Below are 26,225 nucleotides of genomic sequence, written 5' to 3'. Positions count from 1 at the left end.
CTTAAGCAAATTAGTGTGGCGCTGCGTAAACTGCAAGATGAGCTACTTAGAGCTGTCGGCATCAGATTGACTCAAAGACTGAAGCGGATGTGAGCTCAGGGAAGAGGCAGACCTACGACAGGTAAGGCTGTGTCAGAACGTTTAGGTGAAAGGTTGGGGTCGTCCAAACCGAGGAATATACTGTTGTCACCTAACTCCCAGCTGATGGCCCACCGGAGGAGCCGGTAATCTCCTGCACTGTGTGTTTGATAGCCCAGATTAGGCTGAGGGGTCTTAGGGAGCAAACAAGCTGCTTTTCATTGTCTGATCAGGACCAGCAAGGAGCAGCAGCACCATGAGAGCTGCCCACCGCCCTCTGCTGTTCCTCCTTTTTGTGTTCCTACTGCAAACCCACTGTAAGGATGCACTCTTTTTTTTCTTCCATGTTTTGTCGTGTCTGTTCTCTGTTCACCTGTCGTTCAGTTGTGTCTTTTTTAGAAGCCCCCAGTGTAACAGTTTGTCACTTTTTTGTGTGTTTGTCTCTGGAGGTGGTTTAGCTCTTCAAAATGCCTCTGTGCCCTAACACTAGAAGATTGCACAGTGGATTTCCTCTGTCAGATATTTCATCAGACGTCTTGGCTTGTGTTTTTAACCATCATGATGACATTAGTGTACCAGAAAAAACATTAGAAATGTGTTCTGTGGTCCACTTGGCCTGTGGTGTATTACACATAATTTAAGGAACAATAGCTCCAGGTTCTTATTGGCTAAATATTTGTGAAGTATTGCTTCCGTCATCGTTTACCTGTTTTTGACAGATGTTTTATGCAATTGTTTTTTTTAATTCTCATCCAAGTCTGAAGTGATTTATACAATGTTGTGTGTCATCCTCTGTTGAAACCAGCATGCAATCCCAGCAGCTAATCTCTTAATAGGCCTGGAGGCTAATACTTGCAGCATGTGTGCATCGTGGCTGTGGAGGCCGATTAGGGTCGACACAAACTCCCAGCATTACACACAAAGATGAGCAATTCAAAACAACAACAACAAGTACGATGTTTTTTTTGAAGGTTTTTTTAGCTGTCTGTCGATCCGTTTTTGTTTTTTTTCCTGATTATTTTTGCAGTATTTTTCTTACATAAAAGATGTTTCAAGTAGCAAACAAGCTTAAAATCTAAGGGTCTAAGAGCAGGGATGCCCAGTTTAGCAGTTTAGCCATCAACTATTGTATTTTATGACTCATTTTATGCTTTTGTTCAATTACCAGTGTGAAACTCATCGAGACAACTATGTTGGGATTTTGGGCTGCACAAATAGAATTTGATTTTTTTGATTTTGATTGATATTTTCTGTAGAAAAACAAACTTTTAGTGTCTGTCCGGCTGACAAAAAATTAGTAACTTTTGATGGGCAGCAACTTTTAAATACTCACTGAAGGAAAACTGGGTTTTCAACACGCTGTTGTGGCATTTTTCTGATGACGGAGCACATGTAGAACGACAATTAAGCATAGAATAGCATTTCTGAGTATTTATTCAAATCATGAATCAGGAGAAGATGAAAAAATAATAGAAAAAGGTTGTATTTGTAGAAAATTAGCTGGGCGGGGGCCACAAACTCCCTGCTCCACTCCATTCTGTAGACATCTTTGTGTTTTTCTCGTCTGAGCAGACATCTGGCTCTAAACTGTATGGCTGGATGGCTCCAATATTCCTCACTATTTCTGTTGCACAAGTAATGTTGGGGGTGTGAGGGTCTGTAAGCTAGCAGGAGAGAGTGTAAACAAAGAGCTCTCAGCAGTGGAGTAGCTCCATGCCAACGGTCTCGCCCACAACTCAGAGGCAGGTTTCTGTTTAATCATGTTTACTGTATTTTCCACATAATGACAGAAAACAAGACAAAAGATAACACCCCCCTCCACTCCCTCCCTCCCTCCTACTATCAGCAATTGCAAACATTTTAATTGCAGCTAATCATTAGGAAATGTATACGCATAAGTAAGTATATAAATGTTTTAAGAAGACATAAAAAACACATTGTCAGGATATAGTACTAAAATGCTTAACAAGTGTAAAATGTAAGATAAAATAAAAGCCTTCAGTGAAAGGCTATTCTGTCACTTTGTAATAATTGAAAAAAGACAAAAACGGCTTCTATACTTATTTACGAAGACGCAAATTTCTAATGAACTACTGACACTTTGCAAAAACTACACTGCAAAAACAGACCGGCTAAAATTGAGTAAAAAGAAAAATCTTTAAAATGAAAAAGAAAAGCATGTCTTCAATTAAGCTAAAATCTGGGGGAAATACTTTTTTTTTTGAAAGAAAAACCTCTTAGTTACTAAGAATAAGATTATTTGGCTTATAATAATAATATCCTTGCAAAACAGAATTTTGACCTGTTTTTTTTTTTATGACGAGGGTTTCTTAACTTTCTTTAGATCCAGTTTAAGCAGTGTTCGTCCTAAAAAATGACACAGATTTTTTTATTTTGCCTAAAAATAATTAAATTCTCACTGGTAACACTTGAAAATAGAGGAGAAGATGAGCGGGGTGCGACTTTAAAGCATCTGGGGGCTCCAGCTCTGATCCGCTTAGGAAGAAGCATCCATGTCTTAAATCATAGTGGAGTTAAAAATCTGACACTTTAACAACTATTTGTTCCTTTTGCACTGAAAAGATGCACGACACCACAGCGATGTGACTCTGAAGTTAATTTTGGAAAAGCTGTGAGAAGGAACAGATGAATTATTCCTGTTTCCTCACTTTGGTGTCACCGCATGAACAGAACACTGTCACACATCTGAAAAGCCGCGATGCTCACAAGTCCATAAATCAGTTCAATGGTACGTGGCTGAAAGATGACAATTTGGGAGTGGAAGCTGCAATACTTGCCCACTTAATTAACTTCACAAGCTTCATGGTGAGATGTGGAGTTATGGAAAGTTTGCTTTAGCATCAGTTTTTTGTTTTCTTTTGGATCCAGGTGAAGCCTTAAGGTGTTACACCTGCATGGGCTCCAACAACGAAGACTGCAACAGACAGGGCTCCAAGTCCTGCCCCAGCTACTCGGATGCCTGTGCCGTGGTGGTGGGACATGAAAGTGAGTCCAGCTGCTCGTTTTCAAAGTTTCGTTTTTCCTGACAATCATTCCCATGAAAACCATTTATCCATTTGAAATGAGGAGGATCTTTGCTGCTCCTGTTCCTGATTTTTAATCCATGTTTGTGTGTTTTTTTTTCCTTCCATGCTAGGTTTACCAAATCAGTGCTATTAGCTTTTAGACAATATTTTTTAGAATATAAAAAAAAACCCATGAATGTTTAACAGTTTTTACACAAAAAATTTAACCCTGGAAAACCTGTGGGATCAAATTTAGCTGTTGTTTTGTATTTGTTTCTTAATTATTTGGTCACTGGTACCGAGAAGGACCGTCTAAGGACAGGGATGCCCTATTTAGCTCAGTCCGTTTGGTTTAGTTTAGCAATCAGCTACTGTATTTTTTTTTTAGCTGATTTTATGTTTTGTTGGACAATTACCGGTGTGAAGCCCATTGAGACAACTGTCTCGTAATATTGAGAACTCAAGAGGGAGCTGTTGAGGCAGCGAGGATGAAGATGTTGAGGTTCTCTTTGGGAGTGTCTAGGATGGACAGGATCAGGAAGGAATCCATCAGAGGAACAGATCATGGTGGAGGTTTTGGAGATGAATACGGGGAAGCAGATGGAGATGGTTTGAGACGGGGAACAGTGATGATGTTCGTAAAAGGATGCTGAGGTTGGAGCAACCAGGAGGAGGGGGATTAAGAGAAGGAGGACATGAGGGTGGATGGTGGGAGTGAAGAGGATGCAGAGATTTATTGGAGGCAGATGATTTGTCAAAGGGAGCAACTGAAAGACAGAGAAAAAGGAAGTTTGCAAGCACAAAAAAAAGTCAATCTTTAACCCTTTTTAAAATTTCCTTCCAGGTGGGGTGATGAAGTCGTGTTCCTACAAGTCTTTCTGCAGCCAGGCCAACAGTCAGGGCTACAGAGCTCCAGGAGTGAAAGTCCACTGCTGCTACAGTAATGACTGCAACATGACAAGCTCCGCCTCTCGGCTGCCTGGCCTGAACTTCCTGCTGCTGCTTTGTCAGCTGCTGATGCACGGTTGGTTCCTGACACACGGCTGAGCTCAGTCAGCCAATAGGGACAGAAACGCCAACTGCAATGCCAAATTAAGATGCCTGTTTCGAGGCTGCAGCCTACAAGCCACTGCTCAACACTTGCTCTGGTAATCTGGAGAAGACTTTCAGCTTGAACCCATTCTATTGATGGAAATTATTCGAAAAAGGATTAGAAGTGAAGGAAGCAGAAACTTCTGCTGCTTTTTCCAGTATTTAGGAGTTTTAATCAACTACGTCAGAAACAAAACTATATTAGTTTTCATCAAAGGAACTCTTCAGACAAATCTTTTTTTAAGCATTTGTTCACCTAGTAACATTGGAGCTGATCTAACGCACATGCTTCCAGGTCTAAATGTGGAATGCTGAGCTTCTTAAGCCAGAGAGTTGTAATGCCATTAGTTTCTCACCTGTCAATCACCTACCTCAGGTGTGTGAAATCCTCGAGAAGTGAGAAAAATCTCTCTTGTGCTCTGTAAATCCCTGCAATCGCTTTACACGCATGTGGCCAGGTGTGTTAGTCTGATGAGGCTAATCCTTTGTGTTTTAAGTCATTTAGAGAATTATAGACTTTACAGAGTCTGAGTGCACTTCCTTACAGGACGGATGAAGAACGCTGGTATTGCTCTACGATCTCCCCAAAACGTTGTGTCCACTTTACATGGCGGTTGCAGGAATTCATGTTGTGACGTACATTAAAGACACTGTTTGTGTCTTCGTGCATCATATATTAAGCGTTTAGGATGCTAAAGTGACAAAATACATTTTGTGAAGTGTCCATACTTACAAACCTCCCATACTTGAAATGAGTATTTTTTGTTTTCACAGACAATTCTTTGGTGTAAATTTGAATTAACACAAAATGTGTTTATTTTCTGTAAGACATGTGATGTGTAGTCTTTAGCGGTCAAATATAGTGCAGTGTGGTTCATGAATACTGACTGTATCCTTAAAGAAGAATCATTTAATAAAACAAAAATCACATATTTTTCTGCAGTGAAATGTAATAATTTTTAAGCTATTTGCTTTGGGTTTTCTTTTAACACATAAAAAAGGGCTTTTTGTGAAACAAAGATAATCAAAACTTGGGAAATGAATACTATGATGATGTGTGATAAGCCCATCTGGGCTTTTTACATGTAAAAATACGGAAAGAAAGAAAACAAATAAAACTAAAAAGAAGATAAAAATACAAAAGTCAACAATGAAATCATCAAAATCAAATTTTTATCATAATGTTTAGCTTAGTTAACTTTTATTTTCTCCTTATATTTTAGATATGTACAGAATATATTAATTACCACAAATAATTGTTCATTATTCATCAAAACTTACTGATACATTATAACAAATCTATCCTTCATATAGTAACTGGAGAAGTTTTTTTTACCCAATTTATCAAATAATCAAAACTATTTACCAATTTTGAGCGGTGAAAGAAAATTAGACCTGTGTTTTATAAATAAGAGGAAGACGGTCTTTTATGGTGTTTTAGGGGTGAATTTAATCTTTCCTAGTGACATTATGATAGTAACTGTTTGGACTTTTACCATGACATAACAGGAAAAGTATGTGTGCGATAAATATCAATATCATACATGTTTAACATTTTTCTAGAGAAAAGTGAGGCGTGATCAGAGTAAATAGTTAAATGAACAAAAGGTTTTTGCAAAAATAAAGTTTCGCCCCCGAAATAGTAGGAAATACACTCGCCTATTACAATAAGAGATCTAGATATCGATAAATGAAAGAATAATTCAACGTTGACATAACTAAAAGGTAGACATACAGTAGCTTGTAAATCTTCTGGTTATGCCCATCGGATATTTTCTCTTATTTGGACCATTTTCCGTAAAGCCTAGAGATAAATGTTGGTAAAAATCCCAGAAGATCAGCAGTTTCTGAAATCCTCAGACCAGCCCATCTGGCTCCAACAACCATGCAGCGCTCAAAGTCACTTCAATCACCTTTCTTACCCGTTCTGATGCTCGGTTTAAAATGCAGCAGATCGTCTGGACCATGTCTTCCTCCCTAAATGCACTGAGTTGCTGCTGTGTGATTAGAAATACTATTTTATATCCTTTTCCAATAAAAATTAAAGGAATTCTGAGTAAAAATACCTCTATGGATGTTAGGGAACCTGCTCCCCTGCAGTTTGGGGATTGTCCACTGTGGGGCAGTCTAGCCACACGCCTTTCATCCCACAAACAACCATCAAAGCTAAAAAAGACAGTTGCAGTTCTTATTGGCCTCTGAAGCTCTGCTGAGATATGCTTGAGTCAATAGTTGTAATAATTGCACAGCTTTACTGCCGTGTGGTGGCGTTTCCACAAAACATGGGCAAATATTTCCTCTAATTACTTTTCTGAGCTCGTGACCCCCCCCCCCCCCTTCCCCCATGTCTTGCTGCTCTCTCCTTTGACAACTAGGTGTGATAGTGTGAAGGCATTGCCCTGAACGGGATAAACACTGACCCTGAACTGTAAATCTTTCGGCATGGATAGCCGGCGCTTTGGGCGCTCACATCCGTTGATGACAAAAGGAGATTTAAAAAAAAAATCCAGGTTTGTTTTCAGCTAAAGTCTGTAGATCGGGTTTACGTGTTTACCACTTTTGTTGAACTGCCCAGGTACCTTGTTGCCATCAGCAACACTTTTCACCAACAGACAGACCTTCAGGTTTGATGGACTTGAGAGGAAAACAAAACTCCACCTGCCAAAGACGGATGTCTCCGGGCAAGAACACCAGTCACCACTCTACACATATATTTGCCGCCTGAACTATAAAAAAAAAGAAAAAAAAACTAAATGTCATTGCCATGGCAACTTTGCAGTTTAAATTGGAGTGTGTTTAATCCCAATCCTTTGGCACCTGAAGACATTATTACTGTAAATCCCACTGTCAGTCATCAAAAGGATGAGCCGGCTGCCCTTTAAGGGAGTTTGTGTGAACGTATCACTTCAGGCAAGTTGTGTTGACACAGCAGTGTTGTCCAAAGCAGACCAACAACCTGGAAATGTCACTTAAATGTTCATTTCCTCAAAAATCAATGGATTTTGACGAATGTTTCCATGGCGTCACATCTTTTTTTCACTTGTCTCCATTGCCTGATGACATGATCTGTTTTATATTCGCTGTCGTACGTTTTCTTGTCTCTTGTGGCCAAACAGCTTCTGCATGAACTGAGCTGATGACATCAGGCAGATGGTCTGGTTAGAGTCTCTCCCGAACAAAGAGTTGAACTTCTGAACTGTTGGTGGAATCCAGAACCTGTTCATTTAGGCCGGCGTCCCCCCTCCCACTCCATTTCCAGTCGCCCCAGCATGAATCCGACTTTTTCTGGCTGCTCTAAATCTCGGATGGAGAACAATAACATAAACAAGACAATAAAGGGAACGCCATGACATGTCCAGGGGAGACCCGGCTTTACCATTTCAGCTTGGATCGGCCGTTGCCATTAAAATGACTGCGAAGACGCATTCAAACCACAACATAAAATGCTTCTGTGGGGAGGGAAGATGAGCTCTCAGGGGGGAATGAGCGGGTGTTAGATGATGGCTGTGTTTACAAGTGCCGGGGTCCTGGCTGGTCGGCCTAAGTTCACCAAACGGTCACCGGTTCTGAGGTCTTCGGGTCTCGGGACTTTTTGAAAAAGATCTGTGAAGCAGAATTAAAGTGATCTTCCTCCGGACTCTGGACAGAGAGCCATGTTTTTTTTTTGTTTGTTTTTTTGGACAGATCCAGTGTGTGGAGTGAGTTCAAGAGCTACTTTAACATGCAGTTAAGAAAGCTCCCTCTTTTAATATTATTAAGGAAAGGGAGATGTTCCTGAGCAGGAAAATCACTGCCATAACTGCACAGTATCGTCAATGGTTTGTACACCTTTGGGAAATATATGTATACTTGCACAAGTTTAAATTGTGGCAACACAATCATAGATTAATTGTTTATTAGAATGGAATGGAAAATTCAAATATTATGAACGAAAGATCTTTTTTCCTGTTCTTAAAAACTCACTCCAATTCTCTTTTGATCTATTTTCTAAGCATTATTAGTGTTTCTTTTCAATTATCATTATGCCGTTTTTAAGCAAAAAAAGAGAGAGAAAAAAAGAAACTGTAATTTTTTAGGACATAGGCTGAATCTTAATTCTTTATCTATCCCTATAGCTTGTCTGTACCCCTACATTTAGCCTCCCAAACGGAGAGTAATGGATAAATATTGTCTTCTAATTCGGACGTCACTACCACTCGATGACGTCATTAATAGTTGCTGGTCATCCACGTTGGTGCGTCACTTCCAGTGCTCGGACAATACATTACATAATTTTTATAACTTAAAAAGTCTACATCTACCTGCAAATGTCTGTGCTTTAGAGCACATCCACGTGATGAAATGCGTTTTCTCTTCCACGACACGGTGCGACGCTGATTACCCTTGCAGTGATGGGATACAGAGCCCTTTACAAACTATTTTGTACACCCCTATCCCTATAAATGTCCCTACAATAAAAGGGATGGGGAGAAGCCGGAGGGGCAGGGGAAATATTCACATTCGGCCATAGTTTCTGTTCATTAGGAATTCACTTTTGAGTTGTGGGCGGGAACATTGGCGAAGAGCGACCACGCTCCCCCTTCCGGAACAGGAAGCTGGTAGCCCACCCAGCGTATTTTAGTAAACTCTTTTTTTTTTTTTTTTAATTGTCTGCTCCTGATGATTTGAATAAAGATAAACCCAGAATGCAGTTTTAATTTAAGTTTTCCCTATATGTGTCCCACATTATGAGTCACATGCTACAAAAACATGATAAAACCCCCTAAAACATCATTTTCACCTGAGTGGGTTTCTGAACTTATTGAACAAATGCAGCGACTCAAAACTATGTTCTCAGCACCCCAACCTCCTTTGTTTTCCCTCACCAGAAGACATACCCGTACTGTTTGTGCCTCAGCCAAATCCACGGCTCCAAATATCTATTTTTGTCCCCCCCCCCTCCTTACCCCAATGAGCAAAGGAATTATATAGGGATGAGCTTTTATGTTGAATTCCCTCACCTGCTTCCTCAGTGAGAAAATAAATCTGCATCTTCATGTGAACGCTCCTAGTTTTTAACGCACAAATGCAAATAAATTATAATTCGTCCTTAAGGGTCGACTAATTTGACTGGCGAGATGAAAAGAGCCCCTGCAAAAACTGTGGGAAATGGTTGCATCTGCTTCCACAAAAGAAAAGAGAGGAAAGGAGAAGTTGGGCCAAAACTAAATCACATCAGTAACCGCTGCGTCCCGGGGGTGAGGGCCGGCTCAGTCAGCCGTACCGTGCACTGGGATAATCAGTTTTGGAAAGGAATATCAACTGATATAATTAAGCATTCTCCACTAATGAAGATCCTCTGTGTTGTCACTATTGAGGCGCTAATTGACGGGAGAGGAATGGGTGAGGTGGGGGGCTGTGCAGGATATGATGGTGGAAGTGCTGCCCACGCCAACCTCCACAAGTTTATCACGTTCCCCGATCTCAATTAGAAGAGTTTTATTTTGTAGTCAGTGACTCACTTTCTGCCCTCGTGAACACAAAGGCACGGAGCTGTGCGGATGGCGGGCTGATTCGCCGTGTTTGTGTTGCCTACAAAGGCCTGAAGGTTTGGAGAAACCGGGAAAGGAGATCATGGGATGGGGCTGCTGGGAGTTTTGGGGTTGCACAGGTCGTGTTGGGAGTCTCAACTGAGGGACGCGGAGGGTCGAGGATTTGTGGAGGGGGGTGGGGAGGGGAGGTGAGGAGGGGTCATAGTGAAATTAGTTGAGGGAATAATAAGAAAGCAAATTGGTTTTGACAAGCTTGGGGAGCTGGAAGTAATGCCGTCCTTTTAAAGGGGAGATGAGGGAATACCTCGCGAAGCATTGAGATAATCAGAGGTACCGTTCAGCGTTGAGGTGAGGGCACGGCGCCGACCCGGACCGGACTCGGGGCCTGAGGATGACCCTGAGGGGGACGAGGTAAGGGACAACAAAAACAGAGTGCTGGCAAATAAAAACTTCCTCGAATTCTTTAGTACGGTGGCCCTGAAGTGCAGAACATCAACAAATCACTCAACACAAAAACATAATGAAGGGCACAATGAGAAAACAGCAAAACAGTTAAGAAAAAGAACAAAATTACTTTTAGAAATAAAAAGTAACCCCCCCCACCAAAAAAAAACAAAAATAAAAACAAAAAAACAACACAATTCCAAATTAAAACCGGCTTTGTTAGCCGCACCCCGCCCTCGCCATCCGCCCAAAAAAAAACCCTTTCACCGGCCCTCACCAGCTAAACGGATGCTTTGGACCTTTCACTCTCCTGTCTATCAGTCAGGTCAGAGCTGCGTGTGTCAAATAAATGAAAAAAATAAAAACTTTTCAAAATGGCGGCTTTTTTGTTGTTTCATCTCCATAGCGACCATTTGATGGTTTGGTCTCCTGAGGGTGTCGCACATGTCTATATGATGTTTAGAAGAATCTGCAAAGATACATTTTTGTATATCCTTGGCAACGGATGTTTTTTGTTAACCACGTCCACATTCCTGATGTAGTCGAACAGTACATTTTATCATTCAATTTTTACATTATTTTGGTAAGAAATATGCGAGGAATAAAAGAAACGACACATTTGGACGCTCACCAGTCCTTCAACTGTGTCAATAGTTTATGTACGGCAACAGGAAGTTATTTGGCATGACAATATCTTCCGACAGTGGATATTTCTTTAAGCTTCTGGCCCCACCCACTGGAAAAGTTTGGTGATTGATCAATCAACTCTTTATCACAGTTTGGACAAACCATCCGTCTGCTTTTTCTATTTTTCAACACCCCGTCATCACCAATCAGTGATTTTTCCTTACCTAACTTTCTGCTTTCTTCTTTTGTTTCATTTTTTTAAATTTCAGAGCGATTTCTGGAAAATACCTTTGGTGGATGGAATTTTACTTTGATTTCAATGTTTTTCAATTTTAAATTTCTTTTTTTTTTTTTATTTCCACAACAAGGGAAATGAAAAGAAGAGAATGAAGAAAAACATGTTTTTCTTGAATAAGAGACGTAAATTTAAGATAGAAAAAAAAGAAGCATTTGTTCATGTGTGTATTCCTGATATACACTCACATGCAAAGACAAAAAAGATTTAAAAAGGAAAAAGAAAGGTACTGTATCTAAACATACATTTAAGCAATACAGCCTTCACATGTGTTTCTTGTTTACACTTAAAACAAAACCTAAACTTTTTGGTTTAGAAAGACCCTGACAGTTGCGATTTTGTGTGTTTTTCTGTCGTACCTTGAGTTAAGTCACATGGTTTATCATTGTACTTTTGAAGCAATTCTTTGTTTACAAGTTTTTTTAAGGTGATTTGTAATTTGGTTTCTTTAATTAATTGTTTTAGATTGTTCCATATCTATTGGAATTTTGGCAAAGATAACATTTTGCAAAATAAAATGCATTTCTTACTTTTATTCATTTTGCTTTTTAAATTGTCGTTCTGATTTTTAACACGTTTGGGCGTTGTGTGATTGGTTGATGTGATTTGCACTTCAGGGCCACCGTAGTTGTGCCATTTCTGAAACAAAGCTTTTAACTTTGAGAAGTGATCAATAAAGAATCACAATGAAACTTTCTGGGACTGTAATCAATATCTCAGACTGGAATAAGACACAAATGTACAGGAGCTATTCAGAGAGGCTGGCAGAGACGGCCGTGCTGCAGGACCGACGCACGATCTGCTGTCACGCGTCTTTGAAATCATACACAAGCTTCAGCAGCAGGCCGCCTGCCAGATCAGCTCTGCTGGCAGCCAACTAGCCAGACTGCTCACAGCAGTGACCGCGGAGACGTTTTGATGTAGAACAACCGGCTAAGGTGTTTGAACACAAACAGAGGATTAACTGAGTTCTGGGCATTGAGGTGAAGGTAAATAAAACATGAAACACGCGCACCCCATGGGACAGCAGGTCCAAACTGACAAATGATTTCAGACACTTTTCAGATAGAGTTGGAGGATAGTGGAGCCTTCTGTTCACCAATTTGCTGTTATTTACTATAAAAAGCTTTAAGGAATGCACCTACTTCCACGTTTTGCCTCCAGAAAGACAGGAAAGGCGAATCTTTTGATGATTACGTTGAATTCCTGATGGTATCAACGCATAAGTACAGCACAAAGTTAAGATAAGGTCAAACATTCTTCCTGGGCTTGCTGATACATCAGTAGCTGGATCTTGTTTCATCAGATAACATCACATCACATATGTGGCAAGAAAAACGCAGTTTTTCCTGCTGCGGGACTGCAGCTTCAGAGGAATGTTTGCCCTCCTGTTCCACATTTTCCATGTGATTCTTTATCACATTAGTGCAGTCCCCCACAAAGAAGCCACAAGAATCAGCACGCGGTCGTGGAAAGAGGAGGAAATATTTAAGGCCTTGCTCCCCCTGTCAGCCTTCACCTCCTTTCCCTCCTTGTTCTTGTTTTCACAGCCCTTAATCCTGGCGGCTCCAACACTGAGCGGTCACAGGTTTTGACAGCAGACTGTAATGACCTAAGATATTCCCTGCAGGGGGTTTGGGGGCTATTTGGGGTAAATAGTTGGGAGGGGTGTGGCAACATGAAAGAATGATGAATAGGAACTTTTTTTCAGGTGGGATGTAGTTTCATGGGTTGGGCAGCAGGGGCTGGCGGCCATGAAAACTTTCTGTCCTCTTGGGATGACTAGTCTGTCATAAATGCTTTGATGCTCTCGGCTTTTGCCGGGGGATTGGTGTGGGGATGACCAGGCACTCTGTGGGGGTAAGACAACTGTCAACAAGAAACATATTCATAAAGACTAAGTTGGACAAAAGTTAAGAGATTCATGCACAACTTTGCAAAAATATGATCGTATAAAAAATGCACTGGAGCTGGAAGTGGTGGGAAAGAAATAGCAGCAGACATCCCCCATATTAGGTGTAAAAAAGAATGCATGTTTGTCATAAAAAGGCCACATACACATTATATACATATATAATAGGCAGGTTGCTTTTAACACGAGGAGTATATATCGGTATAAACTTATCTTCATAAATGAGGCTATATATATATATAAATATATATATATATATATATATATATATATATATATATATATATATATATATATACACACACACACACACACTCACACACGCCCCTCTCACCCTCCGCGGGTGGTTTCTCCTCCAAGCTCGGGTCCTCCCAGGCCTGGGAGCTTGAGGGTCCTGCGCAGTATATTAGCTGTTCCTAGCACTGCGCTTTTCTGGACTGAGAGGTCTGAGGTCTTTCCAGGTATCTGTTGTAGCCACTCCTCCAGCTTGGGGGTCACTGCCCCGAGTGCTCCAATTACCACAGGCACCACTGTCACCTTCACTTTCCATGCTTTCTCCAGTTCTTCTCTGAGTCCCTGGTATTTCTCCAGTTTCTCATGTTCCTTCTTCCTGATGTTCCCATCGCTTGGCACTGCCACATCCACCACAACGGCTTTCCTCTGTTCTTTATCCACCACTACAATGTCCGGTTGGTTTGCCATTACCATCCTATCAATCTGGATCTGGAAGTCCCACAGGATCTTTGCCCTCTCATTCTCTACAACCTTCGGAGGTGTTTCCCATTTTGACCTTGGGGTTTCCAGTTCATATTCTGCACACATGTTCCTGTATATTATTCCAGCCACTTGATTGTGGCGCTCCATGTATGCTTTACCTGGTGTGGTAGATCTGAGCCTCTATCGCTCTGGTGCTCAGGGCTTGTTCTTGAGCTGCCAGGATGAGTGCTTCAGTGCTGTCCTGTAGACCAGCCCTTTCTAGCCATTGGTAGGACTTCTTGATATCAGCCACTTCAGTTATGGTCCGGTGGTACATCCCATGCAGGGGTTTGTCCTCCCATGAGGATCTGTCCTCCAGCACTGTTTCCTCTGCTCTCCATTGTCTGCGGAATTCCAAGGTACTTGTAACTGTCCTCAATGTCTGCTATTGTTCCTTCTGGGAGTGAGATCCCTCCTGTGTGAACTACCTTGCCTTTCTTTGTCACCATCCGGCTGCATTTCTCGAGCCCGAATGACATTCCAATGTCAGTACTGTAGATCCTGGTGGTGTGGATCAGGGAGTCAATGTCACGCTCGCTCTTAGCATATAGCTTGATGTCATACATGTAGAGGAGGTGACTGATGTTGGCCCCATTTCTGAGTTGGTATCCATAGCCATTCTTGTTGATTATTTGGCTGAGGGGGTTCAGACCTATGCAGAACAGCAGTGGGGACAGAGCATCACCATGGTATATCCCACATTTGACACTTGTGCAAGTGGCTTCCCATTGGCTTCAAGGGTGGTTTTCCACAGCTTCATTGAGTTTCCTATGAAGGCTCTTAGAGTCCTGTTGATGTTGTACAGCTCCAAGCATTCAGTGATCCATGTGTGTGGCATTGAGTCATAGGCCTTCTTGTAATCAATCCAGGCTGTGCACAGGTTGGTGTGTCGTGACTTGCAGTCTTGAGCGACTGTTCTGTCGACCAGGAGTTGGTGTTTGGCTCCTCTGGAGTCTCTACCAATGCCCTTCTGTATGTTACTCATGAATTGATCCATGTGCCTATTTATCTTGGTTGCAATGATGCCAGACATGAGCTTCCATGTTGTGGAGAGACAGGTTATTGGCCGGTAGTTGGATGGGACTGCACCCTTTGAGGGATCCTTCTGGATCAGGATTGTTCGCCCTTCTGTTAGCCATTCGGGGTGAGTCCCATCTCTTAGCAGCTGGTTCATTTGTGCTGCCAGGCGCTCGTGGAGTGCGGTAAGCTTCTTTAGCCAGTAAGCATGTATCATGTCAGGGCCCGGTGCTGTCCAGTTCTTTATACCTGAGACTCTTTCTTGGATGTCTGCCACTGTGATGGTTACTGGATTCTGTTCAGGGAGGTTGCTATGTTCTTTTCTCATAGAGACCAGCCACTGGGCATTGCTGTTATGTGCTGTCTCTTTCTCCCATATACTTTTCCAGTACTGTTCAGTTTCTAGCCCTGGTGGGTCTGATCGGCTGTTTTGATCCTGCCACTGAGCGTACACTTTTGCAGGCTGAGTTGAAAACAGCCTGTTTATCCGTCTGGCTTCATTGTCTCTTGTGTACATCTTTAGGCGGCTGCTCAAGGCTAAGAGCCTTTGTTTGGCAGTTACCAGTGCTTCAGGTATGGATATCTAGCTGTATCTCCATCTCTCTCTCTATATCTACCCAGTTGCTTTTTGTAGCTTAATAAACTGCCAAAAGTTTGAAAGTTGGACTCAAATCTCAAATTTTCAGTAAATGTTTGTAAAGTTTACAATTTCTGTAGTTTTTCTAAAAAAACTTCTCTAATATAGCGTAAAGAACCGAACCAATTTTTTCCCAAACATGTTTTATGCGTTAAACATATTTTACGGTACGCCCATTGTTTTTTAGGTTTGATAATTTGGTGCAGGATGCATTTTTTCAAAATTTTTTATCTGTAGTTGTCTGAGCAGCACAGAAATAAGATACACTGATTCACAAAAATGTTCTTTTGAAAGGATAAATCGACAATAGTACAGCAATTATTAAAGATGTTGACATTTAAAGCCAAAGGGGAAGAAATTCCAAAGACTTGGAGACGCAATGCCTTTCCCTAATCTTTTATGACACAGCTTTGCTGTTTGGAAATTCTTTTTTTTCTCCTGATGTTTAATTAAAATTCGATATGCTTTACAGGTTCTGCAGCATTTATATTCTTATAAATAAGGAAATTGGCGTAGTATGGATCATAACTGAGGTAGAAATTAAGTTCTTAGTCACAATGAGAAGCTCCATTACCAGACTATTATTTCCACTGGTGATAAAGAAGTTTCTGCATTGTTAGTTTGATTTAAAAAAAAAAAAATCTTTCTTACAGGCAGAGCTCCTCATCCAGAGACCTCCAAAAACAGCCTCCAGAATGAAACAATAATAGCAGAAAATATTTAAGCAGAAATTAGTCTAAAGTTTCTGGGACCCATTAAACAAGAGGATTAAATGTGAACTTCACACTTGTTAATCACTGTACCTGATGCAGGATGTGTTTGTAAGGATGGAATGGGACATTATTCTCACTTCCTGGGTTTCTGAACAAATATCGGTGTAACTTTTTCCTAAAATGTTGTCGGGAATTACCTACATTTACTCTTTTTTTTATAAGTCAAACATGACATTCACATGCCATAAAATACATTAAACAACTTAGCTGACTAACCAAAACTACTTTCATAAACTACAGAATTAATGAGCTGGTATGTTGCACATTTCAGTGCATTTTAAAGTTTGTCTCAATTGTTTTTTTTTTGTTTTCAGATTATTTCCATTTTGTTCTTTTTCCCTTCCTGTTTCAATGTGTCTCATGTTAGATTCTCTCGTTGATTCGGTTCACCTGGGCCCACTTAATGACCTCACCTGTGACCTGTAATCTGGGATTTCCACAGTATTTAGTCGTCTTGGCTTCATGTTTCCACTCTTTTGTCCTGTGTTGCCCTGTAGCAGTTTGCCAGCTTATTGCTCAGTTCAGAAGCTTCTTTGTTTTCTGTGCTCTTTTGTTTGTTTTGGATTACCATAATCTGATTTGACTTTTGTCAATAAGAGTTTAAAAGAATTCCTTCTGCAACTTCAGGCTTTTAGGACATCCACTCACTTGAAATTTATTAATTAATTTAAAAGTAAAAGCTGTCATTCTTTGATGGGGAAAATCTTTATTTTGAGAAGTAATGGGCAATCTGAACCAGCCACACATTAAAAAAGTGTCCTAAAGAATTTCTTTTTTAATGTAATTTTTGAAAACCATACAAGCCCTATTACCTAAATCTTTATATGTAAAAATAAAAATCAGAATCACTTATTGGGAGGCCGTAAAGTCTGTCCTTAAATAATCAAGTTTATTAATGTTTACTGAATCCCATAAAGTCAATATTTTATGACACAACCAGGAAGTTATTTTTTTTTTCATCACTTTTTCAGTGTTTGAGCTGATCTGACCAACTATACAAATCTGAAGAAACTAGAAATTTAGCAAAGCGACAAAATCGCCTTTGGTAATTGTTTTTTTTAGAATGGAGAAATTGTTATAATAATGCTTGCCCATGTTATTTAACAGAAATTACAAAAGTTTAAAAAATGCATTACACCTTACCCTGAAAAGGCTCGATCTTCTTTACTGCTGATAAAGCACATTTACTTTCCTGTATTCACAGAAAATGATTACATCTTTACATTATATTTCAACAATAACATTTTAGATCTTCCTTGTTAATCCTCCTTTTTTTTAGTTTTATGCATTTTCTAATTTCTTGAACAAATCTGTCAGGCTGCTTTCTATCCCTTCTCATGGTAAATATCTGTCGCAGTGTTTTTTTAAATTTTTTTTTAACCCCCTCACTTGCACACCAATGCAAATGACAGCACTCTGGGGGACTGCTGTTTAAATTATAAAGAAGTATTCCCATGGGACTTGGGCCACTCAAGTCCCAATATGAGCTAGAGATTCACAGACTTAACCCCGACCCTTCTTATATATCAATCAAGTAGATAAATAAAGGTTTAATTAAGAAATGCTTCTTTGTGGGGTTATGGAGCTCGGGAGTTGGTGGCTCAGTGCGAAAAGGGGATAAGAAAGGCACCATGGATATGACGGGCAATAATCGAGCTCCACCTCTGTGAAAAGACATAATAAAGGGATATTTATTAAACATATGAGAGATTGCAGCCAGTTGAGCATCACAGATGACATGGGCCATTCATAATGGAAAAAAATCCATTAAAAAGAAGAAACCATTCAAGCTTGGTCATTACAAAAATACAAATGAATCCATTCAATTGTTTTGCATTTTATCACCTTTTCCAAAGAGCGTAACTTGTTGTACAAGTGACGCGTAAAGATTAATTGTTGTGGAAACTAATTTGAAGAGAAATTCTCATCAAAAAGCAAATTACCTTTTTGTTTTATCAGAATGAGTCAGAGCAGCTCGGTCTGTTGTGGGGAGAAGTGCCTTTTGCGTGGGCAAACCCACTCCCAGACAGAATCCAATCTGTCACCAGTTCGCTAATCATTTTGAACTGCCAGATTAAGCATGCACCGCGGCCGGTCCCGTACAATTTATGATTTATGAAAACAGAAGGAAAGTAAACAAAGCTGTGGATGTGTTTGTGTGAGTGAGGGGGTGGTAAAGCTTCTCATTCAGCAGAATTTTTTCAGATTTCTCAAAGCCTTCTAGAGAAACTGTTACCGCATGTATGGAGATTTTCTAACCAAAAGTCACTTTTCTCATCTCCAATCCCTTTGTGAGTCCACAGCATTCAGTCATAGTCCTGCAGAGCTGCAATGCGGTTGGGAGTAAATTCTACCCCTTTGGCCTTTATGTAGCCCTTTTAGCCTGCGGATAGAGCTGGAAATGCAGGAATCAAGACTTCCACTTCAGGAACCATCTTTCATTTTTAATCCTAAAGTGATTCTGCTTTTGGGTTACCTCTGGTTTGGAGCTGATGCAGGAGTCAGATAAAAGCACTACTTTACTTTCACCTTGCTAGTACTGGGTTGGAGCCCCTTTAGCCCTCAGATTTGCTTTAATCCTTGGTGGCATAGATTCAATACGGTACTGGAAACCTTCCTCAGATAGTTTGATGCCAATCTCCCGTTCCACCACATCCCAAAGGTGCTCTTTGTGGTTGAGATCTGGTGACTGTGGAGGCCATTTGAGTCCAGTGAACTCATTGTCATGTTCAAGAAAGTAGTAGAAGAATCCAGCTTTATGACATAGGAGTTGCCATCAGAATATGGTACACTGTGGTCAGAAAGGGACGGATATGGTCAGTAACAATCCTCAGGTGGGCTGTGGTGTTGGAAACATGCTCATCTGGTAGTATTGGCCCAAGTTTGCCTTACATACAGTGGGATGGTGTCAGATTAAAACCCTTTAATCTATTAATTTCTTTCTTTTAGGTTTACCTTAATGCAAAAATGAACTTAAATTAAAAAAAATGCATTGAAAAATAAAAGTATTAAACCTCCTTACAAACCCAAATAAAGGGGTAAACAAACTAAGAAGCTGATGATAACACTTACAAGTCACTTATGAACATGTGATCTTTTTTTCCTTTTTTACATCTATGTTATGAATCGAAAATAACTGCAAAACTGGCTGAGGTCAAATGTTTAGATTGCAAATATTTCCGTTTGCAAAGTTATTTTTTTATTCTTTTTAAATGTCTGCTCTCACTTGGGGTTAGCATGGCGACTGTTACATTAGAGCTTAATGGACACGTCACCAACATGTCATTACACTGTACTTTTCATAAGTGTGGGTTTTTTGCACCATTGTGCTCTGTGATTACAGAGCTGAACTCTCCAGTCAGGCAGTTACAGACATTTAGCTCTTTACTGTTCATGTGACCACAGACAAGAGTTCTCAGCAGAGAGAAAAATTAGAGCTATTTTCTGAGTATTGTGTTGTTCTTGTTTTTTTTCTGAGAACCCAGTCCTCCAAACCTGAAATGAAGACACAAGTGCCAGACGCCTATTATTGATCCACCTGTGTGCTAAAAGGTGGGAATAAATTACTTTTGCTTCATCTCACAACCTGAAAACTTTTCTAAGCGAATTGTGACAATGAAAGACAGCGGGATGGTGTGAGCATGCTTGCATTCACACTTCTGTCATGTGTGGAGTCAACACAATGACGCACACGTGCACAGCCCAATGCTTCCCCCCACTCATGTGAGCATTGTGTGCTTTAGATCCCAGTGCTCCGTGTCACAGTTTATGGGCCTGCAAGCTTTTAAGTGGCCTTTTAAGGCGTTCTCCTGAGCCATTAGTTCATAAAGCTGGATCACTTACAGAACTGGCTTACTCAGTTGTTCCTTTTCCTCCTTAAAACCCAGCGTTTCCTGGTTGGATAAAAAGTTCTGTGCAAAATGAAGAGAATATGTACCGTACCTGCTCACTTTGATCTGCCTTTATGCGGAATATCTTTGTTTGTGAAGGAGCTAATGTGGGCTACATCTGTTTGTAGGTAGAGTTTGGGTGAACAAAAATTAGCTTGAGGGAATCATGGACCTCCACATGTACCAACAGCTTCTCCTGACCCACAGCTCTGCATCACTTCCAACAAGGACCCTTGGGATCCACCTGACCCACCTCTATCTTCCACCCTCTGTTCCTCCATCTTTGTCCAAAGCCACATTGGGCACACTGCTTGAGGCGGTAGCTGACTTTGGTTTCAGTTTGTCATAATGGAGCTCAAATTAAAGCCCTTTTCTTTGTCCCCATAACAGGAAGCATTTTAGGGTTAAGGGTTTTAGGGTTGTTGAAGAATGAATCAAGGGTTTTTGTTCAAAACCAAATGATGGCTTCACCCCCCCCCCCCCCCCCTCTTTCTATGACGTCTGACAGAAGAAGGTGATAAAAAAAGCTCAAAGAAATGAGCCGACATTTCAGGACTCTTCATTGGTGCTTGTAGTGGGACAGAGGTTGTGTCATGTTAAGCTGATTTAAAGACAGTTTGGGTTTAAATCTTGTCCAATCATCTTGGTTCTGAACATCAGGGCTTGACTAAAACCTTCAGTAACATGTGCCTTGTAGAGGGTCGACTCATACAGATTTTGAGGATTTTTGGGTTGTCCGGGCCCTTGTAGGGTCGTAGAGAGGAGTGGCTACATGTTGAGGGGAATGCAGGTGTGCAGACTTGTACAGCCACTTCAAGGGATAGCGTGAAAATTGTCATGCGCGTGGTAAATACATTGTGTAGTATTTGTAAGGATAATGGAAGCTACACACACTTATAATGTACGGGTGATGATGTTGTACCGTTTCCTAACACCACACTCTGGTTGTTAGTGAGGTGCGAGTGCTGGTTCCTTACTGACTTTATGCAAATGCTGCACGCAAGGGGTGATATCATATAAACTACACAAACTACACTCTGATTGCGTAATTTCCTAATTTCCTGCTGGCAACAGCAAAAAGACACAGCCTCTTTGAATTACAGTTACTCTTCAACCTTTTAGGCATTTAACATAATCGTTAACGGATTCTGAAGCGGATAAAAGCAGTTTTCCTTCGATATGCAACACTTGTTGTCAGTAAAGTCTTGCGTATCGCATGAAAATGTCAGAATTGGCTGATTTATTTTGTGTAAGTAACTTCACTCCTGGAAAGTGTTGCATTTCAGCTCAAAGCTGCTTTTCTCAGCTCAAGAATCCGTTGGAATTACGTAAAATCCATAAATGGTTGAGGAATTACGGTAACTCAAAAAAAACCCAGAGATGATGTTGAGGGGAAAATCAGGAGTTAATTTAGGATTAGGGTTACAGGTTTTTTTCATTTTTAAAGTAGCTTCAAACAGGAGTTCAAAAAGTATTTATTAAAAGAGCAATAATTTCTGTTTTAGATCAATACACATTTCTACTTTTATTATGTGGCAACATTTGTAAGGATTGGTTTTGTTTAGCAATAGTTCTTGGTGTTTTTAAATCAATTGATGCTTTGTGTTCATGTTATGTATTTTTTTAAACTTTATTTTCCAAATATCCTCAGCAGCTTTTGCTTTTGCCACTTCAGGTTTGTCTTGTACAGTTTATCTTTTTGTGTCCCCTCGTTTTCGTTTGGCAAGTAATTGTTTCTGCCCATCTGCATTTTCTTACAAATGTATTTTCCTGAGGAAATATAAAAAAAGTTTCAGCAGAAGAATTGTCAAAGTCTGTCAGAAAAAGATCTTTGTTCCATCTTTTAACATTACACGTAACATTTTCTCTTGAATTTAGCTGTGATCTGCAGTTTTTTTCTTTAGCAGTTGTGATGCAGAAAGTAGCGTAAATGCGGAGGACGTGCCCTTGCCACAACCCACGCTAGACGGGGCTTGTCTCCCTCCACTTTCATTTACACCTCCTATACCAAAACCCTGCCTTTTCGTTCTGGGACACTAAGCAGGGACGCAGCGAGCAGCTGGCGTCGCGCTCACAGACGCACATGTAAACGTCATCGGCTACATCTGCCCTCAAACCTTTGGAGCCGCGGGGAGCTGGTGTGATAGGGGAACCCACCACCAACTTCAGCTGGGTTTCCCAATGCTGCTGATCCACGAACCTCAGGGTGACTTTAAACACAATCAGTTCAAAGTAATCAGTCACCCCCCCACAAACACACCCTCTGGCCAGTTCTCACCTGCTGAGCAGTGAGATGGCAAGTGAACTCTAAAGGCATCCTCATCCTGCCTCCGTCTGTCACCTCCCGTCTGCATCTGATTGCAGGATAACGGATAACATATGCCTCAGCACACCTACATATATACTCACCAGGGGGTGTTTTGTATGTGTGGAACCAACCCCCCTCCCTCCTTCACACTAGAAAGAGTCTCTGCTTTAGTGCCACAGAGCATGCAGCTAATTACAATACCTGCTCTGGGTTGCTGGGTGTTTCCAAGGAATTGCTGCTGTTCTGCTTCATGCAGAGAGGGGAAAATGATCCTGTCAGCCCAGTCACAAGATGCTGCGATGAGTGCAAATGAGGTAAAGCCCCGGAATCCTCTTGGGGAGGTCTGTGACGCTCGGTGGAGCCCGAGGGTGTGTAAACACGCATGGGGGCAGGCGTCCACGCAGAGGACATGGACTGATAGCTCTGATTGGTGAGCTGTCAGGCAAAGTGGGTCAATATGTGACAAACAAGAGGGACTTTCAGATCATCATGTCTGTCAGAGCAGTGGGATCGACCAGCGGCCCTGTGGCACACTGGTTCCAAGTTCAAATACCGTGTTTTCCGCACTATAAGATGCACTTTAAAGCCTTTTTGTTTTCAAAAACACAACAGGGCACCTTAGAATCCAGTGCAAACAAGGCTATTGTGAAGACGCTAACATGTAGCGGTGTCTGACTGTTTTTTTTACGTGTTCCATACAAGGTTGGGTGCCACAGGTATTATAAATATGGTAACATGGCCAACGCTTCTCACATGGCTAACGTGTCACAAAAAGTTCAGAGTTACTGTGAACGCAGTTAATAAAGTTTGACTGACTGACAGATTTATTTCTGACTATTTTTCTCGCTCAATGCACCTCAAGTTTTGGAGACACCAAGAACAATTAAGAATTCTTGAATGCGCATGTAGCCTATGGTGCTCACATTTGACTACTGTTTACTAGCGCATGTCCGCCACCTACAGTTGGAGGAAGCTTGGTATAAAGTCTGCAAATCTTGCATTTTCTTTCTACTCCGACATACGAAAGGCTTTTTGCTATAAAGTTCTGGCCGGGCACAAACCGCAATGATCAATTTCTCCTTCATGATCAATTTTCAAACGGTTGACACTTTCCTGAATTAAAGATATGGCATTTCATCTCTGCCATAAAGTGAAAGGTGTATAGACAACTGAGCGGGCGTATTCAGGAACTGATTGTGGAACCTTACAACTGCGCAGGCGCAATTCTAACCAAGCGACGCCGCATTTTACAAATGCATGCCTGCAATCCTAACTGAGGCGTGATCTTGTGTGGTCAATTCTCCTTTGCGCGCTTGCTTGGATTTTCCCCGCTGCAAATTTCGGCCAACCAGATCAACCAGAAAGGTTACTGCACCCAAGTGACACACACACCCCTGAATACCGCCCCCCAAGTGACAAACACGCCCCCTTAACACTGAGCGCAAATCCAAGCAAGCACGCAAAGGAGAATTGACCGCGTGGGATCACAGCTTAGTTAGGATAGCAGGCGTGCAGTTGTAAAATACGGGGTTGCTTGGTTAGAATTGCGCCTGCGAGGTTGTAAGGTTCCTCACTCAGTTCCTGAATACGCCCGCTCAGTTGTCTATACGCCCTTTCACTTAATGGCAGAGATGAAACACCGTATAAAGAGGACACCATCCATACGTCGCTACCAAATCCGAGTCCCTGATTGGTCAAAGTTTGACCTGGTTTAAATTGCATTCAGTGGCCGTGCGTTTTGTATGTAGACTGGCTACACACAAACGGGAGAATTTTGAATGCGAAATCCTAAAACACGCGTTTACATAGACCTTTAACTGGAAGACCTTTAACCCCCAACCCCTTTAACCCCCACCTTATAAGATGGGGTCGTATAGTGTGGAAAATACTGTAATCACAAAGCATTCAGGACTGTGATGAGCTTTATGCTTCATATTAGCTTTGAAACTGTGCTTTAGTGTCACTCTTAAAAAAGCAGAAACCGAGGGACCTGATTAAAAATAAAATGCACGTTGTCTGAATTCCTGCAGGAATGGTGACTTGTAATGATTGCCAGTTGTCATTAGGGAATCGCACCGGGAGGCACAGCGCAGTCCCAGAGAGTCTGGCAGGTGACAGGAGACAGCAACCTCCCTCTGATGATGTGGAGTGTCCTGACACCCCCAGACTTCCTGTCATTACCTCCAATCAGTGTCTGAGATGCTTTCATTCTGATTGCCCGAACGTTCGCTATGATCACAGCATCATATGTGTCTGGCTACCTTTGATTTCACACTGCTTTCATTTAGCTCCTCACTTTTCCCCGTTTCTATTCATCTTCATCACAGACCCCCACCCTTCCACCCCCTGGCAAGGTGTTATTAGCGGACATACTTCTTTTATTTTTGGTCTAATTTTTCCTGATTGACAGTTCAGCCAAAACCCTCCTTTCATTTGCATGTTACGCCGTTTTACTTCCCATACCTGCCATTAATGTGGTGATTCCCAGGCTGCTGTTCCCAAATTAGTATGCTCCAGCCTGGGAGTCAGAGCTGCTAATCAGAGGCTGTGGTGAGAGGAGAAAGATGGCTTCAAATTACATCCTTCACAATCAACAGGAGGTACACATGAAAGTGCGATGTCCCGCCGTTTTTCCTGCGAGCTGAGAAAGTTTGCAGATCGACAGTGACAGCACCCCGCTTACCTCTGAGACACCCACAAGAGCATCTCCAATTAAAAGCCTCCGATGATTTCTGCTATTAATAATAGATGTTTCTGGGTTGTGTGGAGCTGTGATTGCTATGTGTCTGAGAGGCTTTTAGGCACATGTACACATTTGTGTGAGCAACATGTTTGTGGTGCCAAGTGTCCAAGTGCTTTTTTTTGTTATCAACCCCCCCTTAAGAGAGCCAATAAGCTGTGTTCTTTCATGTGCATCCACAGCGGTGTTGGGTTTCATGAGGCCTCCACCTTCTGCCTGTGGTGGTGGTTACTTCATAATCTCAGCTGAGAAGTCGTAGAGTGCCTTTCTGGAAACTGAAGATGGCACATTGAGTTTCAGGAGGAAACCTGAAGAGGTGCGGCTCTCCTCGCTGCTGAGGAGCATGCTGGGAAGCTGGAGACGTTTTTCCAGTAAAAACGTGTTGCTACAAACCCCGCATGTCCCTTTGACTTTAGCATAAACATCGATCTGATACCACAGAAGACTGTAAAAAATTACAGTAGAGGAAGTAAGTATTTGATCCCTTGCTGATGTTTTAGGTTTGCCCACTTAAAAAGAAAGGGACAGTCTGTCGTCCTAGTAGGAACATTTGAAGAGTGGGAAATAGAAAATCCCAAAGGACACCAAGAAATCTATTTTAAAGAATATACATTTATTTGCCTTTCAGTGAGGAAAATATTTGAACCCTCTTGCCGGAAAGACTTAGTACTTAGTGTCAAAACCCTTTTACGCAGCACAGAGGTTTCCTGTAGTTGATGAGCAGGTTTCTGCACATATCGGGAGGCTGTCGCTTAGCAACTCTGAGCTTCAGCTCTCTCCTTAGGTTTTCTATAGGATTGAGGTCCAGAGACTGGCAGGACCACTCTATGACCTTGATCTGCATCTTCTTTAGCCATTCCTTGGTTGTTTTTGGTCGTTATCCCAGTGGAAGACCTATGCGCCACCCATTTAAAGCCCCCTGGTGGAGGGAAGGAGGTTCTCACTCAGGTTTTGTCATTCTCCCATCCACACGTTGAAGTTGCACTGTGTGGAAAAACACTCCCAAAGTATAATATTTCCACCTCCATGCTTGACAGTGGGGAGGGTGTGGGCACATGTTCTTTCTTAAGCAGGGGGACTTACGATGGTAAACCATTGT

The 26,225-nt window shown here is 41.5% G+C and overlaps 1 protein-coding gene across 1 annotated transcript; it reads left to right on the top strand.

The window, feature by feature from the left end:
• Positions 1 to 10: 10 nt before the first annotated feature.
• Positions 11 to 5,096, top strand: LOC105355825 (urokinase plasminogen activator surface receptor-like). The gene is made up of 3 exons (XM_011484670.3): positions 11 to 395; positions 2,968 to 3,084; positions 3,949 to 5,096. Exons 1-3 carry the CDS (start codon positions 335 to 337, stop codon positions 4,149 to 4,151), a joined length of 381 nt encoding a protein of 126 aa, XP_011482972.1. The 5' UTR covers positions 11 to 334; the 3' UTR covers positions 4,152 to 5,096.
• Positions 5,097 to 26,225: the final 21,129 nt, after the last annotated feature.

This window comes from Oryzias latipes, chromosome 15 (genome assembly GCF_002234675.1).
Source record: "Oryzias latipes chromosome 15, ASM223467v1".
NCBI classification, from domain to species: domain Eukaryota; kingdom Metazoa; phylum Chordata; class Actinopteri; order Beloniformes; family Adrianichthyidae; genus Oryzias; species Oryzias latipes.
This window is presented reverse-complemented; position numbering and strand designations above follow the sequence as displayed.

What these genes read in the sequence shown, in the direction of transcription:
- LOC105355825 (XM_011484670.3), top strand. Translation starts at nt 335, where the DNA reads ATGAGAGCTGCCCACCGCCCTCTGCTGTTCCTCCTTTTTGTGTTCCTA. An exon ending in GTTCCTACTGCAAACCCACT is followed by an intron (nt 396 to 2,967) that starts GTAAGGATGCAC and finishes TTTTGGATCCAG; the next exon opens with GTGAAGCCTTAAGGTGTTAC. An exon ending in CGTGGTGGTGGGACATGAAA is followed by an intron (nt 3,085 to 3,948) that starts GTGAGTCCAGCT and finishes ATTTCCTTCCAG; the next exon opens with GTGGGGTGATGAAGTCGTGT.